This window comes from Salvelinus namaycush, chromosome 36 (genome assembly GCF_016432855.1).
Source record: "Salvelinus namaycush isolate Seneca chromosome 36, SaNama_1.0, whole genome shotgun sequence".
Taxonomy (NCBI): domain Eukaryota; kingdom Metazoa; phylum Chordata; class Actinopteri; order Salmoniformes; family Salmonidae; genus Salvelinus; species Salvelinus namaycush.
The window spans coordinates 5,053,110-5,080,176 of NC_052342.1; the positions used below are offsets into that span (position 1 = coordinate 5,053,110).

General features: G+C 43.9%; 1 protein-coding gene across 1 annotated transcript in view; it reads left to right on the plus strand.

Moving 5' to 3' along the window:
• The window catches only part of LOC120030208 (VPS10 domain-containing receptor SorCS2-like), a 337,631-nt gene extending 315,626 nt beyond the window's left edge, over nt 1-22,005 (plus strand). The window contains exons 14-26 of the mRNA XM_038975559.1: nt 78-185; nt 8,083-8,203; nt 8,301-8,434; nt 8,971-9,099; nt 9,303-9,474; nt 11,728-12,048; nt 12,487-12,610; nt 13,227-13,339; nt 13,645-13,767; nt 13,882-13,981; nt 19,607-19,709; nt 20,378-20,479; nt 20,893-22,005. Coding sequence (XP_038831487.1) covers nt 78-185; nt 8,083-8,203; nt 8,301-8,434; nt 8,971-9,099; nt 9,303-9,474; nt 11,728-12,048; nt 12,487-12,610; nt 13,227-13,339; nt 13,645-13,767; nt 13,882-13,981; nt 19,607-19,709; nt 20,378-20,479; nt 20,893-20,959 — 1,717 coding nt within the window. The 3' untranslated portion in view covers nt 20,960-22,005. The remainder of the gene's footprint in view (nt 1-77; nt 186-8,082; nt 8,204-8,300; nt 8,435-8,970; nt 9,100-9,302; nt 9,475-11,727; nt 12,049-12,486; nt 12,611-13,226; nt 13,340-13,644; nt 13,768-13,881; nt 13,982-19,606; nt 19,710-20,377; nt 20,480-20,892) is intronic.
• The last annotated feature ends 5,062 nt before the right edge of the window (nt 22,006-27,067 follow it).

Below are 27,067 nucleotides of genomic sequence, written 5' to 3' on the forward strand. Positions count from 1 at the left end.
TGGCCGCCTGTTGAAAATAACCCATAGACTTCCGTAGAGTTGTTGTAATTGTGTCGATGGTTTTTTTTTCTCCTTAGGTTCAGTATCGATGAGGGAAGGACCTGGATCATCCACAACTTCACCAGCACCTCGGTTTTCGTTGATGGACTTCTGAGCGAACCGGGAGATGAGACACTGGTCATGACGTAAGTGTACCGTGGAATCTTCCAGAAATTCTCAGTGAAGCTGTACATTTTGGGAAGGGAATGATGAGCTTTTTTAGTATGGTAATAGGTCCTATTTCAAGGGAACCTCTTCTCCAAAGCTCTGCCATTGGTTCATTGGAACTCTCTCAACTTGTAACAAGTCATTGATTGGTTTCTTAACACTATTACTTCAACACTAAGGGGTCTGATTGGCTTGAGCCTATTATTCAGATGAGATGGCCAGGCAATGATTCACCCAGGAGAGTGAGAATTGGTCCTGCAGTCTCAGTGACACCACATGCTGCTTACCTCACAGTTCTACCCTGCTCTCCTGGCTCCTCTGCTCTCCAATAAGGGGCTTAGGAAGGAATATGGAGCAGCTGCCTCTCCAGCAGGGTTTTCTCATCTCCCCAATGCACTCTCCATTAGTTAAGGACACGGCCATTTCCCCTGTGATTTTCTGCTACACTTCCTCTTAAGGGATTGATTAGCCTAGTGTTTTCTTCTGTACTTCTCACCTTTTATGTTGCTCTCTAGCTCGCGCTCTCTCTCGCTCTCTCGCTACCTCTCTCTCTCCCTAAACCCCTATCTCTCCCTACCTCTCTCTCTCTCCCTTCCACTCTCTCTCCATTTCTCTCCCTCTCTCCCTTAATCTAATCATCTTCAGTGAATTAGATGGAGTAAGTGTAGAGGCACATCAAGTCAGACTTTTGGCCCCAGTGGGTAGATAAGAACTGGGTTTCATTTTTGCAGAAATGCGGGTAGTGGAGGGGGGTGTCGTGAGAGGACAGAATCATGAGCTGACAGGACAACAATTCTCTCCTGCGCCGAGTTGCGGCCATGGGTCTGATTTGGGTCGTCACGGAAGACCGACACACCACAGACACACACATGCACACACACGCACACACACCCCACACACATAGGCAGACACACACACACGCCATCTGCCTCCTGTGAGATATGGCGAGGAGTGAGACGAGTAGAGGACACCTGATGGCCAACCACGATTGCCCTGGTGTATTTTCCAGCCCTGACTTCGATTTTATGATGGTGGAGGACTCTCGTCTCGTCTTTGAACAGTGACTTACTGTAGCACCAAGGACAGGCTGGAAGGGGGAGAGGCCTTTCCACATACTAATGACAAGAGCCTTGGGAGGTCAAAACTGTGACTGGACACATTATTTTAAAGGACTTGCAACATATGTGATTCACATGTTTGAGAGAGAGGGAGAGAGAGGGGGGGGAAAGGGAGAGAAAGAAAGAAAGAAAGAAAGAAAGAAAGAAAGAAAGAAAGAAAGAAAGAAAGAAAGAAAGAAAGAAAGAAAGAAAGAGAGAAAGAAAGAAAGAAAGAGAGAAAGAAAGAAAGAGAGAAAGAAAGAAAGAAAGAAAGAAAGAAAGAAAGAAAGAGAGAAAAATATCAAGTTAGAGCGATAAGGAGCAGAACGTGACATATCAAATCAAATCGAGCTTTATTTATTCAGCACATTTTAGACATGGAATGCAATGCAATTTGCTTTACAGGAAGAAAAAAAACGAATGAAAAGCAATGAAAATAAAAACCGATATATTTACAACACAACAAACATAAGATAAAAAACAAAAGAATGACACACTGAACAACTAAAAAGCACCCGAAGGAAAAGCAAAGCTAAAAAGATGTGTTTTAAGATCTCTTTTAAATATGTCCACAGTTTCGGCCCCCCTCAGGTTCTCCGGCAGGTTATTCCAGAGGCTGGGAGAATAATAACTAAAGGCTGCCTCTCCATGCCTCTTGGTCCTGGGCTTTGGGATAGTTAAAAGGCTGTCTCTCCATGCCTCTTGGTCCTGGGCTTTGGGATAGTTAAAAGGCTGTCTCTCCATGCCTCTTGGTCCTAGGCTTTGGGATAGTTAAGGCTGTCTCTCCATGCCTCTTGGTCCTGGGCTTTGGGATAGTTAAAAGGCTGTCTCTCCATGCCTCTTGGTCCTAGGCTTTGGGATAGTTAAAAGGCTGTCTCTCCATGCCTCTTGGTCCTGGGCTTTGGGATAGTTAAAAGGCTGTCTCTCCATGCCTCTTGGTCCTAGGCTTTGGGATAGTTAAAAGGCTGTCTCTCCATGCCTCTTGGTCCTAGGCTTTGGGATAGTTAAAAGGCTGTCTCTCCATGCCTCTTGGTCCTGGGCTTTGGGATAGTTAAAAGGCTGTCTCTCCATGCCTCTTGGTCCTAGGCTTTGGGATAGTTAAAAGGCTGTCTCTCCATGCCTCTTGGTCCTGGGCTTTGGGATAGTTAAAAGGCTGTCTCTCCATGCCTCTTGGTCCTGGGCTTTGGGATAGTTAAAAGGCCAGAGGACCTGAGGGACCTACTGGGTACATAACTTAAAAGCAGGTCTGACATGTATTGGGGTGCAAAACCGTGGATTGATTTAAAAACCAACGGAATAATCTAAAACTCACAGGCAGCCAGTGCAGAGACCTTTAAACGGGTGTAATGTGTGCTCTTCATCTGGTCTGGGTCAGTACCCGTGCTGCAGCATTCTGTGTGTTTTACAGTTGACCAATGGGCTTCTTGGATAGACCAGACAGGAGAGCATTACAGTAGTCAAGCCTGCTTGTAATAAAAGCATAGATGAGTCTCTCTGTATCAGCCTGAGAGAGAAACGTCAGCATCTTGGCAATGTTCCTCAGGTGGTACAAAGCTATTTTGGTCACATTCCTAATGTGCGATACGAAATACGAATACGAAATAAGAATTTGTTCAGAATCTAAATTAACACCTAGATTTTTTACTTGGTGTTTTATCTTTATTGCCCTTGAATTAAAATGTGCGGCCAGATTCTCTCTCTGTGCTTTGGCTCCAACAATAAGTACCTCGGTCTTGATTTAGCCGGAGGAAGTTCCAACTATTTAAATCACTAATACAGTCGAATAATTTATCCGTGGAGCTAAAATCCTCTGGTGACACAGAAATGTAAAGTTGTGTATCGTCTGCACAGCAGTGAAAATCAATGCTGTACTATCTGATAACGCTGCCAAGGGGTACAATACAGTATATAAACTGAACAGTACCGGACCCAAAATTGAACCCTGTGGAGCGCCACATAAGATGTGTATTTTCCCTGAGTTATGTTCACCAAGGGTGACAAAAAAACTCTTCACCGGTTAAATAGGTCCAAAACCAATTTAGAACTGGACCGGAGAGGCCAACCCACCTCTCCAGTCTGTCCAGAAGGATATCATGGTCAACAGTGTTGATAGCAGCACTTACATCTAAGATGTTTGGCATCTGTGTTGGCTCTAAGATCATTTACCACTTTAAGGCTGTCTCTGTGCTGTGGTGGGCACGAAAACCAGATTGGATTTTTTTTTTTTAAATACAGTTGGCACTTGAAAAATAATTTCGCTGTTTGAACACCAATTTCTCCAGAATTTTTCTTAAGAATGGAAGGTTGGAGATTGGCCGAAAATGGCTAAGATCTGAAGAATCTAGATGACTTTTCTTCAGAAGGGGTTTCACCATAGCAGTTTGTAGTGTAATGGGAAAAGTGAGTGATTTAAGAATAGCTTGTAATTCTTCAGATATGCAATTAAAAACTGTTTTGAAGAAGCATGTCTGTGTCAACCAGGGAAAATAAATCCATAGTGCCTTTGCGTGGTAGGCTAGAGCACATATCATCACACTTCTCATCAGGTCTTGCTTGACTGATACCCAGCCTAATGTTGGTTATCTTATCTCTGAAAGATGCCGCAAACTCGTCACATTTAGATGTGGATGAAAGTTCACGTAGGTTTGCAGGGGTAGGATTTATCAGGCCATCAATGGTCGAGAAGAGCACTCTCAAATGATTACGATGAATAGTGATCAAGATCAAATGAGCTCATCTGGCATTTGTAATTGCCTTGTTATATATGCCAAGTTGCTCTCTCAGAATATCATAATGGACCTGCAACTTTGACTTCCTCCACTTCCACTCTGCAATTTCTCTTTAATTGATTAGTTTCCTCACTCATCCAATGGGCTCTCTGTTTGGATGTGGCCTTTTTTCAACCTTACTAGAGCTATGGCATCAATGGTTGCCCTTCATTTGCTATTAAAGTTATGAACTAAATCATCACACGAGTTAGGCAGAATAGGTGGCCCATAGCACATTACCCATAGCACATTACCCATTACCCACATTACCCTGCACATTACCCTGTGCTATGGGCATCAAGGTAGTAAAAAATCCCCAGTGGTGATCAGATAAAGCAACATCAACAATAGAGGATACGTCAACAGAAAGCCCCTTGGTAATAACCAGGTCCAGAGTATGGGTGGGCCCAGTAACCTGTTGGATAAAGTCCATAGATCTCAAAAGATTCATAAATATTCAATGGCCTTGTAGTCAGTCTCTTTGTCAACATGAATATTAAAATCACCCAACACAATGATTTTATCATAGTTCTCAAGGACAATAGACAATAGTTCAGATGATACAGTAAAGAAAATGGGGCAGTGCTTTGGTGGCCTGTACAGGGGTTATGGCCAGCACTGGTGGGTAACATTTAAACAGTGTAGCATGATGCTCAAAAGACCCAAAGTCACCAAACAAAATGTCCTTACATCTGAAAGCTTTAGTAAAAATAGAGGCTGTCCCCCCACCCGTTTAAATTTTTCCGATAGAGGATGAAAACTTGTAATCTGGGAGTGTCTTCAATAAGAGCAGCAGTACAGTCTGATGACAGCCATGTTTCAGCGAGAAACATGCAATCAACTTTGAGCTCAGTAATGAGGTCATTCACGAGAAAGGTTTTACTTGTGATTGCTCTAACATTTAAAAGCGCCATATTCAATAGAGATATAATCATGGATAAAGAGAGATCGGGAGTGAGAGAGCGGGATAAAACAACAGCATCCGTGATCAAGATGCGAGTTCACAGTTGCAGCCTATTAGAATGGGGTGAATTGTTGCATACGTAACGGAACAGATTTCAGGGCTGCTGACATGTTTTCCCATCAATCTGTGCCCAAAAGAGCATGCTCTCACAGACGGTCTAAGAAAAAGAAGTGCTCAAATTGGTACATTTTAATACATAAGTAAAAAATGTTACTTCCTCATTTTTTTTATAATGATATATTGCCACCTAGTGGACATATACAATAACGCATATCATACAACGCTCTTATGAATGCTTTTGAGTCCCTTAAAGAGACCATTTAGGACAATCTTTTGGCTTTTTAGGCCATCATAATAAAAGGGACATATGTGTCTTTGATGTACAAAGTATGGACTATAGAAAGGTCCAGGAGCACTCAAGTGGATCCCTGTTGATAAGTAGAGAGCACAGACATGTCAAGACACTACTGTCAGACTGCTCTGTTCCCAAAAGAGGGGATGGGTTCAACCATGTCACATGACCAGGGACCAGAGGATATGGTTCAGGAGTCACACCTCATGGAATAGGAGTTGGAGCTCTATGGCTGCGTTTAGACATGCATCCAAATTCTGCTTATTTATTTTTTTACAAATTTGTCTTTTGACCAATCAGATCAGTTCTGAAAAAGATCTAATGTGAAAATGTCTGATGTGATTGGTCAAAATACTTACATGAGTGGAAAAAATATTAGAATTGGGTTGCCTGTCTAAACTCAGCCTATGAGGGTGGAAATGGTTGGATGTACGGGTGGGTGGAAGGATGAGTGCAGAACAGACAGGGCAGACAGTCAGACCGACAGAGGGTGGTGCGGACGGCCCAGCGAATCACTGGGGGTGAGCTCCCAGCCATCCAGGACGTACATGTTAGGAGTGTCTGAGAAAAATTGCCAAGGACTCCAACCACCCGAGACATGGAGAACCGCTGCTCTCTATGCTCCCATCCGGCAGACGGTACCGGTGCATCAAGGCTCAGACCAACAGACTCCTGAACAGCTTCAACCCCCTGGCCATAAGACTGTTAAATGGCTAACAACTACTTCTCCCCTCACCTACGCTGCTGCTAAAATGTTTATTGATTCAATTTATTACTACCACTACGCTGCTGTTCATTGATTATTGATTAGCATTACAATTAGTACCTATCTATTTTATCCTGCTACTAGTCACTAATTCTCCTCTTTACATGTATACAGTATATTATCACTAGTATATAACGATAAGTATTTATATGTTCCTGCTTCCACTCACTTACCAGCCCTGTTTACATGTAAACTCAGCAAAAAAAAGAAACAGCCCTTTTTCAGGACCCTGTCTTTCAAAGACAATTCGTAAAAATCCAAATAACTTCACAGATCTTCATTGTACAGGGTTTCAACACTGTTTCCCATGCTTGTTCAATGACCCATAAACAATTAATGAACATGCACCTGTGGAACGGTCATTAAGACACTAACACCTTACAAGACGGTAGGCAATTAAGGTCACAGTTATGAAAACTTAGGACACTAAAGAGGCCTTTCTACTGACTCTGGAAAAATACCAAAAGAAAGATGCCCAGGGTCCCTGCTCATCTGCGTGAATGTGCCTTAGGCATGCTGCAAGGAGGCATGACGACTGCAGATGTGGCCAGGGCAATAAATTGCAATGTCCGTACTGTGAGACGCCTAAGACAGCGCTACAGGGAGACAGGATGGACAGTTGATCATCCTCGCAGTGGCAGACCACGTGTAACAACACCTGCACAGGATTGGTACATCCGAACATCACACCTGCGGGACAGGTACAGGATGCCAACAACAACTGCCCGAGTTACACCAGGAACACACAATCCCTCCATCAGTGCTCAGACTGTCCGCAATAGGCTGAGAGAGGCTGGACTGAGGGCTTGTAGGCCTGTTGTAAGGCAGGTCATCACCAGACATCACCGGCAACAACATCGCCTATGGGCACAAACCCACCATCGTTGGAACAGACAGGACTGGCAAAAAGTGCTCTTCACTGAGAAGTCGCGGTTTTGTCTCACCAGGGGTGATGGTCGGAATTGCGTTTATTGTCGAAGGAATGAGCGTTACACCGAGGCCTGTGCCCTTTAGTAGCGGTTTCTTTGTGTAACGATGTACGCTGAGAGTCGGGAAGCAAGTTCAGGGAGTGAATACATTTAATAAATAAATGAACAAAACAAGAAACACAAACAGAGCACCGACATGAAACAGCAACAATGACGACTTGGGAAGAAACCAAAGGGAGTGACATATAAAGGGCAGGTAATCAAGGAGGTGATGGTATGCGCCCTAACGAGCAGCCTGGTGACCTAGAGGCCCGGAGAGGGAGCACACGTGACACTTTGCAGCAATTGAAGGCCTGATTCACGTAGTCTCCTCTGAACAGTTGATGTTGAGATGTGTCTGTTACTTGAACTCTGTGAACCATTTATTTGGGCTGCAATTTCTGAGGCTGGTAACTCTAATGAACTCGTCCTCTGCAGCAGAGGTAACTCTGGGTCTTCCATTCCTGTGGCGGTCCTCATGAGAGCCAGATTCATCATAGCGCTTGATGGTTTTTGCGACTGCACTTGAAGAAACTTTCAAAGTTCTTGAAATGTTCCGTATTGACGGACCTTTATGTCTTAAAGTAATGATGGACTGTTGTTTCTCCTTGCTTATTATTGTGCAAAGCTGTCATCAAGGCAAAGGGTGGCTATTTGAAGAATCTCAAATATAACATATATTTAGATTTGTTTAACACTTTTTTGGTTACTACATGATTCCATATGTTATTTCATAGTTCTGATGTCCTCACTATTATTCTACAATGTATAAAATAGTAAAAATAAAGAAAAACCCTTGAATGAGTAGGTGTTCTAAAACTTTTGACCGGTAGTGTATATATATTTATATATCATTATTATTTATATATTTTTGTTATACTATTTTGATATTGATTACTGCACTTCACTTTGCATGTGACAATATAAATGTATCTCTCTCCCCCTTATATCTCTCTGCAGGGTGTTTGGTCACATCAGTTACCGGTCAGACTGGGAGCTTGTCAAGGTGGACTTCAGACAGTCATTCCCCAGACAGTGTACCGAGGCCGACTACGACTCCTGGAAACTCACTGACCTGAAGGTACCCAACACACACACATTCCCATGTCTTTGTAAATATCTCGCGTTTATCCTACACTTTTACAATCAGCTAATGTATACTTTTGGCCCGCAATCAGGGAGAGAAGTGCATCATGGGTCAGGAGAGGAGTTTCAGGAAGAGGAAGGACACCGCATTCTGCATCAAGGGGATGAGCTACACCTCCGCCCTCACTACCAAGACCTGCCAGTGCTCCGAGAAAGACTTCAACTGGTGAGACACCACAGCGAAGCCAGAACACTCTAATGCAATAGAATATACTTCAGATAAAGACTTTGACAAATAAATTATAAGGGTCACTGTCAGGGTCGGGGTTTGATTCCTTTTGTATTCAGGAGATGAATTGAAAATCCAATACAAGCATTTTCAATGAGGATCCTCTTTAATTTACAACACCGTTCTTGATAAGATGATAAGAATGACATTGACCCTCCGCTTGATTGATTCACAACAAACGGAATCAATCAACGCTGTTTGTAGACTCAAGGCGATTGATATTGATCCTATTATGTGAAGCCTGTTGGCGTCTTTGTTGTTGGTGTCTATCGCGCGTTGAGGTCATGAACTGTATTTGCTCTTTGACCTTGCCCTTTGTCTGCACCCTAGATGGAACTTACCCTTAGGCACTGTTCTAGGATATGTTTTCCCCTCTTCCAATCCTAACCTTAACCATTAGTGGGAGAAACACAAAAAATGATCGTAGATCAGTGCCTAGGGGGTAACATTCTCCTCTTCCTCTGTGTGTTTAGTGACTATGGGTTTGAGCGTGCCCAGAGCCTGAAGACCGAGGGAGATAGATGCTTTGCTGACTTCTGGCATGACCCAGACTCGCCGCCTGACGACTGCCATCTGGGACACGACTTTGAGTCCAGCACAGGGTGAGGGATAATAGAATGCACAAACACACATATACACACACCCAAACACGCACATGCTGCCTCTCACCACTCTCCCTCATCTCATTAAAAATGTATCCTTTTTCTTTTTGTACTCCAGTCTCTATGCCTTACCTAAACTTTACCTGACCCATCACAAGTCCCCCTGTTTTCTGACATTGGTACGGTCCTGTGCTGTGTTGCAGGTACAGGAAGGTTGTGTCCAACATGTGTGAGGGGGGAGTGAACAAGCAGCAGAGCGCCAAGCAGCACACCTGTCCTCTGCTGCCTCCCAGAGGCCTCCAGCTGGGTATAAAGGGGCAGATGCTGGCTATGGCGCCTGGTGATGACATCACCTTCATCGTCCACCAGGAACAGGTACGGATTACTTAAGTCAAAATCTAGAGCAGTGTAGGGAGTCTCAAAAAACATGGGGGTGCGGTAGTTGTGTGTGGCTGTCCAGAGTAAATGTGTGCGTTTCTGTGTCTTTGTCTGTGTGATTGTGATAATAGCTAGCTATGAAATAACCCCTGTTTTCCGAATGCAAGTTCAAGACGACTCACGTACGACTCCTATTAGACAGAAGTTATAACCACAACATACCAAATACACACTTAAAATAGAGCAGTGTCAAACTCATTCCATGGAGGGCCTAATGTATGCAGAGGGGTATACTACAAAAGCAAGCTAGTTCTACTCAGGTTTTTCTAAAGCTCGCTAGCTTCAGGTAGCTTCATATTCCGGCTCAGGCTTCATCCAAACTACAATGGTGAATAGTGCTTGTCCCCCTACCTCTAACTCTAGCAGGCTTGTAACTGCGTTTGCATGTCGCACGAGGGTAGTCAATCGCCGAACTCTTCATTGAGACAATGCTGAAACATCAGTCCATGTGCAAGTCAGTGGCATTTCAAAAAAAATTGTGCTGGAATCAAAATGAAAGAAAAGTTATCTTGGAAATTGATCAGGATGTCGTGTGAAATAGACTTTTAGTGCCTTCTTTATTTTATTACTTTGGTGTGGATATATCAATGCACGAGTACCTTTTTTCCCACACCTATTGATACAATTATTTGATTAAGTCATAAAAAAGTGTTGCTGTGCGTGAGGTTTGAAATGCATTTAACATTACTAAATGTGTAATGTGATAGGTAGTACTATTTTATTTTACCTCTTAGGGCTAGGCCCCTTTTTTCTCCACTTCCTGTCTGAATGACGTGCCCAAAGTAAACTGCCTGTAGCTCAGGCCCTGAAGCCAGGGTATGCATATAATTGGTACCATAGGGGAAAAAAACACGTTCAAGTTTGTAGAAATGTTAAAATAATGTAGGATAATTTAACACAATAGATATGGTAGGAGAAAATCCAAAGAAAAACCAACTGGAATTTTTTGGAGAGAGAGACCATCCTCATAGAAAAACAAGAGTAAGGTCATATTGAAAATTAGCTCCCTGGGTGCAAATCCTATGGCTTCCACAGGGTGTCATCAGTCTATGTTCAAGGTTTCAGGTTTGTAACTTCAAAAAAGAATACGAAATATCAGTTTTAGCAGAAGGACACAGTCTTGGAAATTCCTGTTTGCGCACGCTATGAAGACATTACGCACCTGCTAAAATCGGTTTCCTATTGAACATACTTCTTTCCGTAAGAAATATTATAGTTTGATTACATTTTAGGGTATCTGAGGAGTAAATAGAAATGTATTTTGACTTGTTGAAACAAAGTTTAGTGGTAGATTTTCGGATTCCTTTCTCTGCATGTTGAATGAGTGGATTACTCAAATCGATGGCGCCAACTAAAAATACTTTTAGGGATATAAAGAAGGATTTTAACTAGCAAAACGATACTACATGTTATAGCTGGGACCGTTTGGTTGACAAATCAGAGGAAGATTTTCAAAAAGTAAGTGAATATTTCATCGTTATTTGTGAATGTATGAAACCTGTGCCGGTGGAAAAATATTTTGATGTGGGGTGCCGTCCTCAAACAATTGCATGACATGTTTGCGCTGTAATAGCTACTGTAAATCGGACAGTGCAATTAGATTAACAAGAATTTAAGCTTTCAGCCGATATAAGACACTTATACGTACATAAATGTTTAAAATCCATAATATTAATAAAAATGTTTATGCAGTTGTCTTCCTCAAATGAAGTGGATGATGAAGCAATCTTTTTGCGAGAGGGAGGGAATCTGATTTCATTGGTCCTCAACTCGCAGCTCAGACACTTAATTCAGGTTAACTCTGAGTTGGCCTGTACCGGAGCAGGTTAAATCTGAAGGGTTCGTTGCCATAGAAATTTACCTGGCTAAACGGTGAGGCACTCTCGTGGTACCGGTTATCTCAACTTGAACTCAGAGTTGACCAAAGTTACTTCGCTATTGCCTCGAACTACATTCGTAGTATATAGGGCTGTGGTTTTTGGTTTTTCCTTTCAATTAAGGCCTCGACAACCAGGTGACGGGGGTTCCTTACTAATCAGTGACCTTAATCCATCAATCAAGTCCAGCAAAAACATGCAGACACTCGGCCCACCGTGGAAGGAGTTTGACTTGTAATATAGAGTATTCGTTTATCCCATTTATCAGCCCAATTCAGTGACATTTTCCTCCTGTACCTCCTCCCTCACCCAGGGTGACACCAGCAACACTAAGTACCAGGTGGACCTGGGTGACGGGGTGAGGGCCATCTACCAGAACCTGACGGTGACAGACGAGCCCATCCAGCATCGCTACGAACAGCTGGGGGTCTACCGTGTCACCGTCAAGGCCGAGAACATGGCCGGACACGACCAGGCCACCATGTACATCCAGGTCACAGCCCCTCTACAGGAAGTTCACCTGGAAGTAGTTCCCATTGCCGGGGTTAACCAGGAAGTCAACCTGACAGCTGTGGTGCTTCCTTCAGAGGCCAACCTGACTGTCTTCTACTGGTGGATAGGAGACAACCTACAGGTAATGTATACTGACCAGAGGAGGCTGGTGGGATGAGCTTAAGGAGGATGGGCTCATTGTAATGGCTGGAATGGAATTAATGGAACGGAGTCAAACACATCAAACATATGGAAACCACATGTTTGACTCCGTTCCATTAATCCAATCCAGCCATTACAGTGAGCCCTTCTTCCTATAGCTCCTCCCACCAGCTTCCTCTGACACTGACACACACACACACAGGCACAACCTACCGTTAATTCATACTGACACACACACAAACCACAGGTAATACACTTTAAATGCAGATTTATGGAAACTAATGTTCAAAAGGTGATCTGAGCCATATGCAACCCACTGTCTTTGTGTGATGCTAACAGTGCTAAAGCTAATGCTGAGAGTTTCTAAATGATTTGGTGAATTGATGAATGAATACATTCACTGTGTGTCTCCATGCAGCCCAAGCTGTCCCTGGAGAATAGTCTGATAACGCGGTTCCCTGAGGAAGGAGAGGTGTCTGTCACTGTCCAGGCCTCTAATGGACGCTCCATGGTGCAGGACACCAAGACAGTCCGCATCTACGGTAAGAGAGAGGGGACATTGCAGTCCTGATGAATACTTATATATGACGTTATTTGTGTGCTGTACATCAACTATTTCTGATGTTATCGTATGAGGCAATAGTTTTATTATAGATGATATAGCTATAGTTGTTTGGTTGTGTCCCTGGTGTTTTCCATGACCTCATGTGTTGCTGTTGTGTAACTGTGTCCCTGGTGTTTTCCATGACCTCATGTGTTGCTGTTGTGTAACTGTGTCCCTGGTGTTTTCCATGACCTCATGTGTTGCTGTTGTGTAACTGTGTCCCTGGTGTTTTCCATGACCTCATGTGTTGCTGTTGTGTAACTGTGTCACGGATAATGATGTCATCTTAACAAATCTAGATGAGTTTAATTTATTCATGAGAGAATGCTAACTGAGCAGAACTGTACTGTATTATCTTACCCCAAGAGAACTGACGATACAGAATAAACATCCTGCAGAACAAGTGAATGTAGGATTGTGAGAAACTGTTGACTTATTCTAAATCATCTTAATGATAGAAATGGATATGGTATAATTCAAATTGAGATTTTTGTTCACCTGAATGCCGTAACCCAAAATGCTGCCGACTTCCTGTGTGTTCTGTCCAATCCCAGACCTTTTCCAGGTCATCCCTCTGGCCTTCAGCAGTAACCTGGACCTCCTCAACCCCAACATCCCAGAGTGGAGGGAGGACGTGGGTCAGGTGGTCACCAGGATTCTGGCCAAGGTGGGTCTACTGTACTTACCTCATACATGACCTGATGCTATAACATAACAGGACCAGTCTATTCCTTAGGATACATAATGATAGCATCTGCATTCGCCTCAATATGTTTGGTTAAATTATTCTATTTGATATAGACATGACAGGCACGTTCAGTATAGTTATGAAATGGGAGAAAACATTTGGCGATGGAGGGACTACCTGCATTTTTTAAAATGCTCATGTCGTAGAAACATGGTCGTAAAAATATGGGATACATGTCACATAAGTTGAAGATGTCGTTTCGGACCATGACCTTTGACCCCCAGATCACAGGTATCCCCCAGGAGTCCCTGGTAACCATGGTGAAGCCGGGCCTGCCCACCACAGCCGAGCTATACATTCTCCCACCAGAGAGCAAGCCTGCTAAGAGGAGTGTATTTGTGGATAAGGTACACCATCAAACACACACACTACCTAACTAATTGGCATTGTTGGACTCATTCATATTGGTAGACATTTAATTGTGTGAATTTTATGGTTGTGTTTTATATTTCTTTCCACAGCGTATTCCTGCCATTAAGCAGGCCTTCAATGAGAACAACGTTAGCTTCATCGTACGAGGAGGTCTACAGGTGTTGGTGACCTTAGCTGACCCTAACGCAGGTAACCATTCCCATTACTGTAATCATGTCCTTGTGATGTTGTAAATAGGATTTTATAATAGATATGTTCTCCAATAATTATTTGGTGTAATGTTGACTTTGAATCGATAATTTAGTTTTTATCAATCTATTTCAAAGGACTAGTAGCTAATGACTCGTCCACGAGAGCGACGGAGATCGGTGCGTTAGTCGCCCCACACAATCTTTTATTAGCTTTCCTTCCTGCTTTCTCAAAAGGAGTCTATTTCCTTTTGATCTCCTCAAATCTGATTGGGCTTCTGTTTTTGTTACCTTCTCTCTGCTCTGCTTTCAGTGTTAATTCCCTAATTTCTTACCTACTAAATTGCTAAACTGTTAGATACACTACATGACCAAAAGTATGTGGACACCTGCTCATCTCATTCCAAAATCATGGGCTTTAATATGGAGTTGGTCCCCCCTTTGTTGCTATAACAGTCTCCACTCTTATGGGAAGGCTTTCTACTCCACTGACCAACAATACAAACGCAACATGTAAAGTGTTGGTCCCATGTTTCATGAACTGAAATAAAAGATCCCGGAAATTTTTCATAAGTACATAAATCTTATTTCTCTCAAATTTTGTGCACAAATTTGTTTACCTCCCTGTTAGTGAGCATTTCTCCTTTGTCATCCACCTGACAGGTGTGGCATATCAGGAAGTTGATGATCATTACACAGGTGCACCTTGTGCTGGGGGACAATAAAAGCCCACTCTAAAATATGCAGTTTTGTCACACAACACAATGCCACAAATGTCTCAAATGTTGAGGGAGTGTGCAATTGGCATGCAGACTGCAGGAATGTCCACCAGAGCTGTTGCCAGATAATTGAATGTTCATTTCTCTACCATAAGCCGCCTCCAACGTCATTTTAGAGAATTTGGCAGTACGTCAACCGGCCTCACAACTGCAGACCGCGTGTGTGGCATCGAATGGGTGAGCGGTTTGCTGATGTCAACGTTGTGAACAGAGTGCCCCATGATGGCGGTGGGGTTATGGTATGGACATGCATAAGCTACTCACAACGAACACAATTGCATTTTATCAATGGCACTTTGAATGCACAGAGATACCGTGACGAGATCCTGAGACCAATTATTATCAAGGCTCAGGTTAAGACCCAGATGCAGACACAGGAGGCGGATAGCACGAGTCTCAGTGTTCATTATAGAACAAGGGTCAGGCAAAAAGTAAGTCAAGGCAGGCCAAGAGTCATAATCTAAATCAGAGTCAGGCAGGTACAGGAAGGCAGGCAGCATCAAGGTCAGGACAGGCAGAAAGGTCAGAAATGGGAAGACTAAGAAAAACAAAAACTAGAGCACAGGAAACACGGGAACACGCTGTTAGGACTTGCCGGGACAAGACGAACTGGCAACAGACAAACAGAATAAGCAGGTCTAAATACACGAGATAATGAGGGGAGATCGGAGAGCACCAGCCGTTCCGGACGACTGTGTGATCACGCTCTCGGTAGCCGATGTCAGCAAGACGTTATCGTGGAAATTCTTACACAGGGACACTCAAAGTCAATCTTGAATTAATCATTGTTTATTTGTCGGCGCACTGGAGAGGTTCCAACAAACCTAATGCACCATAGTGAATGTCTGTCAGAAGCTCCGTCTGGGCAGTCCCAGCAGTTGTCTTTATATATGGCTATACACAGACAAGGTATATTTGCATGATTTAGCATAATTAATTCATCATTACAGTTTTGTTTCATTCATGTGACTGACCAATACTGGCTCATAACATGTGACGGACCAACCCCTATATAGTCAATAGGCTTTCAATGGAAAACCACTCACATCAAAAAAATCGAATTTCCAGGATGGATTTTCCTTGGGGTTTCGCCTGCCATATCAGTTCTGTTATATACAGACATTATTTTAACAGTTTTAGAAACTTCAGAGTGTTTTCTATCCAATGCTTCCAATTATATGCATATCCTAGCTTCTGGGTCTGAGTAACAGGCAGATTACTTTGTCAGTCATCCGAAATTCCAAATACTGCCCCCTAGCCAAAAAGGTTAAAGGCTGTCTTTCACTTGTCTCCTTCCCGTATCCAGATGGTAGGCATTCCGAAGGTCCAACTTAGAGAAGATGGTCGCTCCCTTAAGAGGTTCGAAAGCCGAGGAGATGAGTGGTAGAGGGTAACGTTTTTTAACCGGTAGTCGATACACAGGCGCAGGGTTTTGTCCTTCTTCTCCACAAAGAAGAACCCTGCGCTGGCGGGAGAGGCAGATGGATGAACATTCCCTCCAGCGAGAGAGTTCTCAATATACTCCTCCATAGCCTTGGTTTCCGGACACGACAGGGAGTAAGCTGCTCCCGAGGTGGTATAGTGCCCGGGAGAAGGTCAATGGCGCAGTCGTAGGGTTGATGCGGAGGGAGAGACGTAGTGCTGGCCTTGTTGAAGATCTCTTGGAGGTCCAGGTACTCCGCGGGAATGGCGGAGAGATCTGAGGCTTCTCCTAAGCCTGCAGGAAGATGTCCCGGGGCAGGCTGTGCTGACTTAAGACACTGCACATGGCAGATCGGGGTCCAACCCACGATAGAACCAGCAGCCCAGTCAATCATGGGATGGTGCTTCTGGATCCATGAATATGCCAAAACCACGGGTACATGGGGAAATTCTATGAGCAGGAACTACATACACTCACTGTGATTTCCTGATTCTTGTAGGTTGATAGGAACCGTATTACCAATAGAGAGCCCATCCAGCACTCTGACGTACATGGGAATGGAGAGGGGTTGAGTGGAGATTCCTAGTTCCGACATCAAGATAGCGTCGATAAAGCTCTCGTCAGCCATAGAGTCAATGAGCACCCGAAAAGATTTGGCCTGGTCAACCCACAACAGAGTGGCATGGAAAGGGATACGAGTAATGGGAGATTGGAAAATCCCTGTACGGCTCATCAGAGTACCCATACCTACTGGGGAGCCTGGTCTTTTTAATGGACAGGTGGAAATATAATGTCCTGTAGTCCCTCAATACAGACAAATCCTGGTGCTCAAGTAAATGTTCATCCGGAGACAATCTAGCCCTTCCCAGTAGCTTGGTCTCTGGAGGAGGTGAGTCAACCGCCCTCAGTGATTCGGGCACTCGGGGACGTCGGGAAGGTGTACGTCGGGAACTTCTGGGATTCCGCGGAGGCGAGGTGTGAGCAGTGGATGAGCGAGTGTGACCGGGACCAAATCTCCTCTCCCTCCTACATTCCCGTAGCCGCCCATTGATCCGTAAGGTCAAGGCGATGAGGGAGTCGAGGTCCATGGGAAGCTCCCGGGCTGCGAGCTCGCTCTAACCTCCTCCGATAATACGTGAAGCAATGTGTCTGAAAGGGCTTCCGGGCACTCTCAGCTACCAACGTGTGAAAATCCACCACACTACGGGAGTCTTGACGTAGTTGGAGCAGCTTATGAGCAGCCTCTCTCCCGGACAACGGAAAATCAAACACTTTTCGTACCTCCGCCACAAACTCCTCAAGACTGAGGCAAACGGTGGACTGTTGCTCCCACACCGCCGTAGCCCAGGCAAGTGCCCTCCCGGACATCAGCGTTATGAGGTATGCTATCTTCGAGTGGTCCGAGGGGAAAGAAGAAGGCTGCAGCTCGAATATGAGGGCGCACTGGGAGAGAAAAGCCCGACAGGTTCCAGAATCTCCAGCGTAGCACTCCGGAGGAGGTAAGCGAGGTTCTCGGGACACCGGGGTAGGCTGGGAAGAAGCGTCGCTGCTGGCGGGGTTGCTGAGAGTCTGGGGAATTACTGTTGTGGCTTGCTGCCTAGTAGGGAATCTGCGGAATATTGAATGCATGGTCATGGCGTTCTGCCAGGGTATGGAGTCCCTCCATAAGGCTTTGCAGTAACTCCTTGTGTCTTCCAATGGTGGCTCCTTGGGAGGAGACAAAGAGTTGTAATCCAAATCAGTCAGTCAGGTATAGGACGGCAGGCAGGATCCAGGTCAGGACAGGCAGAAAGGTCAGAACTGGGAAGACGGGAACACAGGACTTGACAAGACAAACTAGCAAAAGACAAACAAAATACGCCGGTATAAATAAGCAGGGGATAATAAGGGGAGATGGGAGACACCTGGTTGGGGGTGGAGACAAGCACAAAGACAGGTGAAACAGATCAGGGTGTGACAATTGTCGTGCCATTCGTCCACCTCATGTTTCAGCATGATAATGCATGATGATGCACAAGGATCTGTACACAATTCCTGGAAGCTGAAAATGTCCTAAATGTTCCACGGCCTGCATACTCACCAGACATGTTACATGTTGCGTTTATATTTTTCTTCAGTATAGACGTTGGAACATTGCTGTGTGGACTTGCTTCCATTCAGCCACATGAGCATTAGTGAGGTCGGGCACTGATGTTAAGCGATTAGGCCTGGTTCATAGTCGGCGTTCCAATTCATCCCAAAGGTGTTCGATAGGGTTGAGGTCAGGGCTCTGTGCAGGCCAGTCAAGATGTTCCACACCGATCTCGACAAACCATTTCTGTATGTACCTTGTTTTGTGAATGGGGGCATTGTCATGCTGTAACAAGGAAAGGGCCTTCCCCAAACTGTTGCCACAAAGTTGGAAGCACAGAATCATATAGAACGTCATTGTATGCTGTAGCGTTAAGATTTCCCTTCACTGGAAGTAAGGGGCCATGTCCAAACCATGAAAACAGCCCAGACCATTATTCCTCCTCCACCAAACTTTACAGTTGGCACTATGCATTCGGGCAGGTAGCGTTCTCCTGGAATCCGCCAAACCCAGATTCGTCCGTTGGACTGCCAGATGGTGAAGCGTGATTCATCATTCCAGAGAATGCGTTTCCACTGTTCCAGAGTCCAATGGCTGCTCGGCCATGGAAACCCATTTCATGAAGCAGGGCAGAAATTTGACGAACTGACTTGTTGGAAAGGTGGCATCCTATGATGGTGTCATGTTGAAAGTCACTGAGCTCTTCAGTAAGTCCTTTCTACTGCCAATGTTTGCATATGGAGGTTGCATGGCTTTTATACACCTGTCAGCAACAGGTGTGGCTGAAATAGCCGAATCCACTAATTTGGAGGGGTGTCCACATACTTTTGTATATATCGTGTATTTCCGCAATATCTGCATAGGTAAACAATATGTCCGAATTATGTCTAATCTATTCCATTTGCTTTTAAACTTACTCTATATTTTCTTGCACAGTTTGCGTGCAGATCTCTTTTCCAGACTGTGCTAAACCTTGAGGTGTGTGTGTGTGTGTGTGTGTGTGTGTGTGTGTGTGTGTGTGTGTGTGTGTGTGTGTGTGTGTGTGTGTGTGTGTGTGTGTGTGTGTGTGTGGTGTATATGGAAGCGGCGTGAACTGTTTGCAGTGAGATGTGTATATATTCTGTTGGGTTTATTGGGACGTGCCAGCTATACTCTTGTTTCAGTGTCTTAGATGGCCACATCCATAGCAGGTGTGTGTATGCAGACTGTGTGTGTGTGTGTGTGTTACCTACCCTGTGTGTCTGTGTACTGTTCATTTCCCATCTGATGTGTGTTGTCTATCCTTGTGTGCAGTGTGTGTGTATGTGCCATATCATAATGTGTGTGTGTGTGTGTGTATTGTTCCCCCTGCAGGTTCTCAGGGTGGAGTGGCAGGACCAGGTGTCTGGGCTCTGGTTGTCATCTTCCTCATCAGCGTCATCGCTACTGGATCCTTCATCCTCTACAAGTTCAAGAGGTGGGTATGATAGACTTCACATATATCCGATATTCACTGGGCACTAGACACACATAGTTAAGATTTTGCAGTGTACAAATGATTTGTAATTATGTTCCCGCCCCCCTGACCATCCGCTCAAGAAAAATCGCCCCCCCCCCCCCCCCCCCCCGGCTGAATCTAGTTCATGATCCCTGGCCTAGAGCATGTGGTCAGGAAAAACTCCTGGAGCTAAAACAATAATGTCCGTCGGTATACGCTTTTACCTATCGTGACGTAGTCAATATACTGCATGTTGCCCATGTGGGAATCAAACCCTCAATGCTGGTGTTGCATGAACCATGCTTCAACCATCAGAATCAGCCATCCTCTGAAGCATTGCATGACCACAGATGAAAACATAACTGCATGTATGAAGATACAGTAGGTGAATACATTACTGAATCAATATAGATATACTAGAATACATAAATGCATGTACTCGATGAATGTAGATGAATGAAATATGTTGCGCATGACTTGTCGTCTTTTCACGAGTCACACCAATGGCACTTCCTTTGCATCCGACGCACAAAGTCCTCAATCTGTCACTCATTAACATGAACTACAACCACAGCCTCTCATCAAAACTACAAATCCCACAGTCCTTGGCTTAGGACTGAGGATGCCTATCCTCCACTATTTTTCAGAAAGCTGCCTGGCCGGAATGTGTACGCCCAGATGCACAATGAGAAGGAGCAGGAGATGACCAGCCCTGTCAATCACAGCGAGGACACGCAGCACATCATCCAGGGGGAGGAGTTTATCGACGACGATCTGGACTCGCAGACTCTAGGTAACGCAGGAGGTAGCCCCGCCTTCCGTTCCCTTATAAGGACTAATCCCTACTACTAACAGAACAGCCTGCCACTACTCACAAGCCCATGCAGCTAACGCAAGGTATTAGTTATTTGCAAAATAATTATTTTTTTAAAATCTAATGCTACTAACTCCAGAACAATATTGTGAATTAAAGGTTAATTTAGGCATTGTAATACTTATATAAATTGGAAATATTAATAAAAGTTGCAAAAGATGACCCTTGAAACGATCAAGGATATTGTGCTTTAATGTTGCAAGATAAAGAAGCATGTGGGATTTTCCCTTTTAAAACCAACTGACCCTCAGCACGAGTCTCACCCACTTATTCTCTCTCCTTGTTGCTAGGTAACCACTCGGGCGTGGTGCTGAGCATCAACTCCAGAGAGCTGCACAGCTACCTGACCAGCTGATGGCTGAACACGGACACACTAACCAGCTAGCCATGCTAAAGAGCTAGCCATGCTAACGAGCACAGGGAACTCTACTCTGCCTTCCTTCTCTGTCTCTCTGTCTGACCAACCAATCCACCACTCCCCTTACAGAGGAAGAGAAACCACCATAGTACTACGGTCTAGCAGTACTCTCTCTCTCTCTCCTCTTCCTCTCCATGGCCCCTCGCTCCCTTGTTACGGCTCTCGCTCTTCCCACTGGACCAGAGGGACACTTACTGTATCCTCCGTTCTGCTTCTCCCTCAATCCCTCTATCCATCCCTCCACTGCGTTACTGTAACATCAGGGGTGTGGGCCAACTCTGCTTTTTAGTGTTCTTTGCACCCAGTGTCGTTTGCACCCTGTGTCGTGTTTGCTCGGTGTGTTCTCATTGGTTAAACCCCGCAGAGACTGATTGGACGCCACCCAGTGAGGATGGACAGTTCTGGTGACATCACAGAGAGGACGCCCCACCCACTGGCCTGCAATTTAAAACGCTCTGTACTGTAAGACTCATCTTTTCACTGACTGTTTTTACACACTAGGTAGTTCCCAGATATCATAGTACACTAGTAGAAGAAGGATAGCGGGGTACACAATATGACCAAAACAGAGCCATGCAATGACCAGGCCATAGCCGTGAAAAGTACTCTCACACACAGTTTGGGTGCTGTGGTTTAGTAGTGGAGAAAAGAGCGGTAAATATGTTAATAGCTTTGTTACAACTCTGGGGGATCCTACAAAATGAAGAGAAGGTTTTTAGGAGAAACTTTTTTCTTTTTTTTAACTATCCCATAATTTATAATTGACGCCATCTCTGTTTTTCTCTCTCACTTAAATGCAATAATACTCTTTCTCAGGAAAGAATTAGATGAAATGCCCCCTTTAAATCTGCAGGGTTGTTATGAAGGATAGGGTGTTGAAAGGGAGCAGTCTGAACCAATAATGTACATAAACCCTGGATTGCTGGTGTAATGTATTGGCCATTGAGAGGCTTTGAAGCCACCGGTCGGCCATATTGGCACTCCCCCAGTAGGAGCAGTCCTCCATAGGAATTAATGGAATTCTACAGTATCTCAATTAAATGTTTCAAGGACAAAATTACATGTATTTAAGTATTTTTTTGTTGTAGAGGGGAAAGTAACATTTAGTAACAAAAAAAGATATATACTTTAAGGGAAATGTTTATATATTTATACATATTTGAATGTTTAGCTCACATAATATAATTTAAAAGTATGCTTTCAGGTGTCTGGAATAGAATACGTCTGGCAAAAACTAATGTAGACATTAATAAATGGATTTCTATAGCTTCCAAAATATTTTTGACACCGTGGGGGAGTGCCAAGATGGAGGCACAGTGGCGTCAACACAGCGCCCCCGAAATAGTCATCTAGTGTATATATAAATCATTGGTCTGATCTGAGGCAGGGTTCCGTTCGTGAAAATAATGTAATTACCCAAATAGACACTAGGGGGTGGTGTTGCACTGTTTATAAATCCCAGATACAGGTATTAAAGAGTCGAGCTAACGTGAAGCATGTGGGAAAATCCTCATTCATTCACCATTATTTACATACAATCCCTTGTTTAAACGGTCTTCTTTCATCATACAGCAATGTATAACAATGCTCTCTAATAATGAAATATTTGTATTTTTTATGTGTTACGGTACTTGATCACTAGGTGAGGTTAAAGGAGTGACACTTTGTATGGTGTTTGATATTTTAGCAAAACTACAGCATGTCACGTCCCTGGTTAAAAAAAAGTCATTGTTTGTCCCACCGTGCCTAAAAAGACGCAGACTCCTCTGCTCTATGACATTTCCTGTGCATTTCCTCCATTTATTTATTTACTAATAACAATTTGACCGCGCCACCAAGATACCCCCGGGTCAGAGGTCAACGTGAGTTCATTTCCCCAGAGACTAAGGTCGTCGTCATGGAGATAAAGGTGTGGCTGTCATTATATGAGCCTATATTAGGCAGTTAGCAGTGGTATGGTGGTAGGTCTCCTATATAATTTGGTTTGTGTACATAGATGTTTATATGAAAAACCTCCCACTGTATATAGTCACTTGAGTGTGAGTATTTTACACTAATATGAAAACACACACACAAGTCGTCTTTTGGATGCCCCCTTCACTGAATCCTCGATCACAGTAAAATGACACAGGGAGCTTTCTCATTACCATTGCTTGCTTCTCATGTATCAGCATTATTTCTGTGTATAGCAAAGTATCATAGACTTTTATAGGTAGGCTACTTTCTGTTGTATCCATTGTTTAACTGGAAAGGATCTCTCATGATCAAATCGACACCCTTCACTTCTGCACTCATGCTATTGTATCTATGGAGACATTGCATTTTGCATACATTTGTTTAATTCCTGTAAAAACGTTAAGTCAACCTTAGTGAGTAGCTTTCCTTCACATTGCAAATTTCCCCAAGACATTTCATTTACACTAACGATGTAGTCTTGAGGAGTGTGTCTAGAGAGACGTGTACCATCTTGCCATATGATGGGGTTGTCTTGATTGAGGCAGAGCACACGTCTTAGTGACAAACGCTGAGAGTCAACCTCAAGCTCCTCAGTGAGTCAGTTACATTCATGATAATGTAGGCCTATCTGATACGGACAGTACGCCACACTGGATTATTCTATTCGGTTCTCTGTTCTTCATCTTTTGTACATATATATGCTCATATTTGGCTTGTTCTTAGTTTTCTAGTGACGTCGTCTGTTATTCCCCTCCCTTTGCGGGGATCAAGAGAATCCAACATATTTCTGAAGGAGATTCACTGTTGTTGACACAGACTATGTGAAATTGACCGCAGTTGTATTCATATTTTTGGGTTGGTTTGATTTTTTTGGGTCAATTAAAAATGTGTTGAAGTCCTCAACAGAAAGTGTATCGCACTTCACCTGCATTCTGGAATAAATCACTCCCCTAACTGTACGTGTTTATTGTCATTTGATCTGTTGAATAAAGATTTGACTTCAAATTCTTGATGATTAGTTGACTCAGCTATGCTAGCTCTGGAATGGAGAAAGTACATGGAATGGCTGTGGGTTTGAGAAAGAGGAGAGGTTTGAGAAATTCGGTTTTAATTAAACCTAATCCAACTTGCAGTAAATATGCACTTAGTCATGACACACATGGAAATTAAACTAACAATCCTGCTGTTCCCAATATCTTGCGCATTCCCGACGGATCGATTGGAATGTTCAAATCAAACTTTACTGAAGGGGTTTCATCAAGTGAATGACAAACACGTCATCACCAATGAGCAGATTTGATGGGTTAATGGCTAATGGGGTTGAGCCACATCTCTTGTACTTCAATGAGCCTTTGCAGACCTGTCGATGTGAAGCACGCGAAGACAAGCATTTCAAGTATGAAGGAGTTGGTGGCACAGGGTTGTGTGTTAGAACCAAGGTATTGCACTTGGATGTCATGGCAGTTGGTGGGAATGTGACCAACTGATGGTTGGTTAAATGCTTGTACCTACAACCCTGTGCTTACTGGGGAGAAAACTTCAAGGTAAGAACTTTACACCAGACTCCTTCACTTCTCATTGTATTTATTTAATGAGGCAAGTCGGTTAAGATCAAATTCTGAGGTACAATGCCGGCCTACCCCGGCGATGCTGGGCCAATTGTGTACCACCCTATGGGACTCCCAATCACGGCGTGATGTGATTCAGCCTGGATTTGAACCAGAGGCTGTAGTGACGCCTCTTGCACTGAGATGCAGTGCCTTAGACCTCTGGAGCGCATCAACAGTTGTGGAACATGTCAGAAATGTACACTAAAGGTCAAGACCCCACAACTTTATGGTTACAAGGCAGGAATTTAACCTCAGAGCCATTGCCTCCTGTCATCCCCCCATTGTTTCAGACCCATCCAGAGGAATCCGAACAAACGAGCCAATCAGCAGGAGAGAAGGAGTTAGCAGATCTAGTTCTAACATTTTACAAATCGAAAACAAGTGACAAGAGAATTCGGATCGAATGCAATCATCACTATGATTTCTCAGTTTATTATCAGATTCTTGGGTTTATCCCTGCATTGATGTGACTAGTATGGTTTCACCTGCTAGCAGGTATTAAGCTAGATCATGTTTTGAACGACTGTTTTCTCAAATACTGTATCTTGGGTAATTTCTTTCAATGCTTTGCTCTTTGAGAATATACAGAATAACATTTTCATGGAGTTTTTAAGATTCATTTGGTCTGACTACACAGCTAACCCAACACCAATAAACAAGGAAAGAGGACATTTGGAAAGAAGTTTATTGCTTTTATTTACAGCCGTTCGTCACCGAGTTGGCAACTGTCAAAAGAAGGAGAATGGAGTAGAAAAGTCTAAGGTGCAAAACAAACAATGTTGCTGTTTCTCCCCTACTCCCTCTGCCCACACCCAAATACACCCCCCCCCCTCCCCGCCCGCAATGTGGGTTCACATTTTCTCACTGACATATCTCTTGTCCCATTTCAGTTTTGAAGGTGTTTATACAGAGAAGATAGGCTTTCAAAATGGACTAGACGCTTAACTTGTCCTCATCTCGTGGTGACTATGACTAGCTCGCCGTCTAGTGGGACTTTGGCCGCGATTCAATCCCATCGCAGGTTATAGACATTGTGGCTTTTTAAAGGGGTAGTTCACCCAAATTACAAAATGACACATTGGTTTCTTTACCCGGTAAGCAGTCTATGTACAACGTATGACAGCAATCCAAGCTTTGGGTTTAGTTTCCCTGGCAGTGGCTGGTACCGTTTCCAAATGCTAACGTTTTAGCATTTGTGGTACACATCCCATTCAAGTCATGGGACCGATATCAGAATTTTTCGCATCATGTTCAAATCATCTATAACTGACGTTTGGTGAGCTTCACAATAACATTTTGATACTTTTGGATGATTTGGACTTGATGCACGAAAAATGCTAATATTGGTCCCATGGCTTCAAATGGGACTTGTGCCACAAATGCTAAAACGTTAGCATGTGGAAACGGTGCCAGGGAAACTAATCCAAAGCCTGGATTGCTGTCATACCTTGTCCATAGACTGCCTACACGGTAAGGAATATGTCAATATGTAATTTTGTGTTTTGGGTAGACCGTCCCTTTAAAGGCAATGTTCTCAGGTTTGCGGAGATCCCATTCATGGTAAACGCTGCTTATATATGCGATCGGATTAGAATCCCGGCATCAATCTGACAGAATGGAAAAGCTATACAAATATTTACACTCTGATAACTTGAGAAACCTCCATTGGTGGCCATTTTTTGTTATACACAGCCTCATATTCCAACCAGGCCAGTAAATACACCACAAGCCAGCCGTTTTAAAAGGTAAATGTGCCTTTGAGTAAATGGTAAAAACTTAAGCTTGTTTGTAGTAGTACATCAACATGCTACTTCTCACGCCTACAAAGCACAGTGGTTAGGTTACACTGAGCTGTGTGGATATGGCAGTATTTGCAGTGTACTGTAGATGTGGTAAAAGCATTACCGAAAGCACCATGAGAAATAAATTACATAAAATGTGTGTTTGTTCACGTGCGCGTGCCTATGTGGTGTGCATGAGCTGAAACGTGTTGCTACAGTAGAAGTTGGAAGTTCAAGAATCCACAACAAGGTCACAGTCTCTGGTTGAAGCGGAGAACACACAGTATTTCTGACCATACAGGCCTCTATTTCTAACAGTGTATTGGAGATGGGGTTGGAATGTGCCTTGGAGACGTTTCAACACGCGCGCGCACACACACATACACTATCGTGCGCACTAACACACGAGCCACAAACACGCTCACTCACACACACACAGTCGTGCGCACTAACACACAAGCCACAAACACGCTCACTCACACACAAGCCACAAACACGCTCACTCACACACACACACACACACACACACACAGTCGTGCGCACTAACACACAAGCCACAAACACGCTCACTCACACACAAGCCACAAACACGCTCACTCACACACACACACACACACACAGTCGTGCGCACTAACACACAAGCCACAAACACGCTCACTCACACACAAGCCACAAACACGCTCACTCACACACAAGCC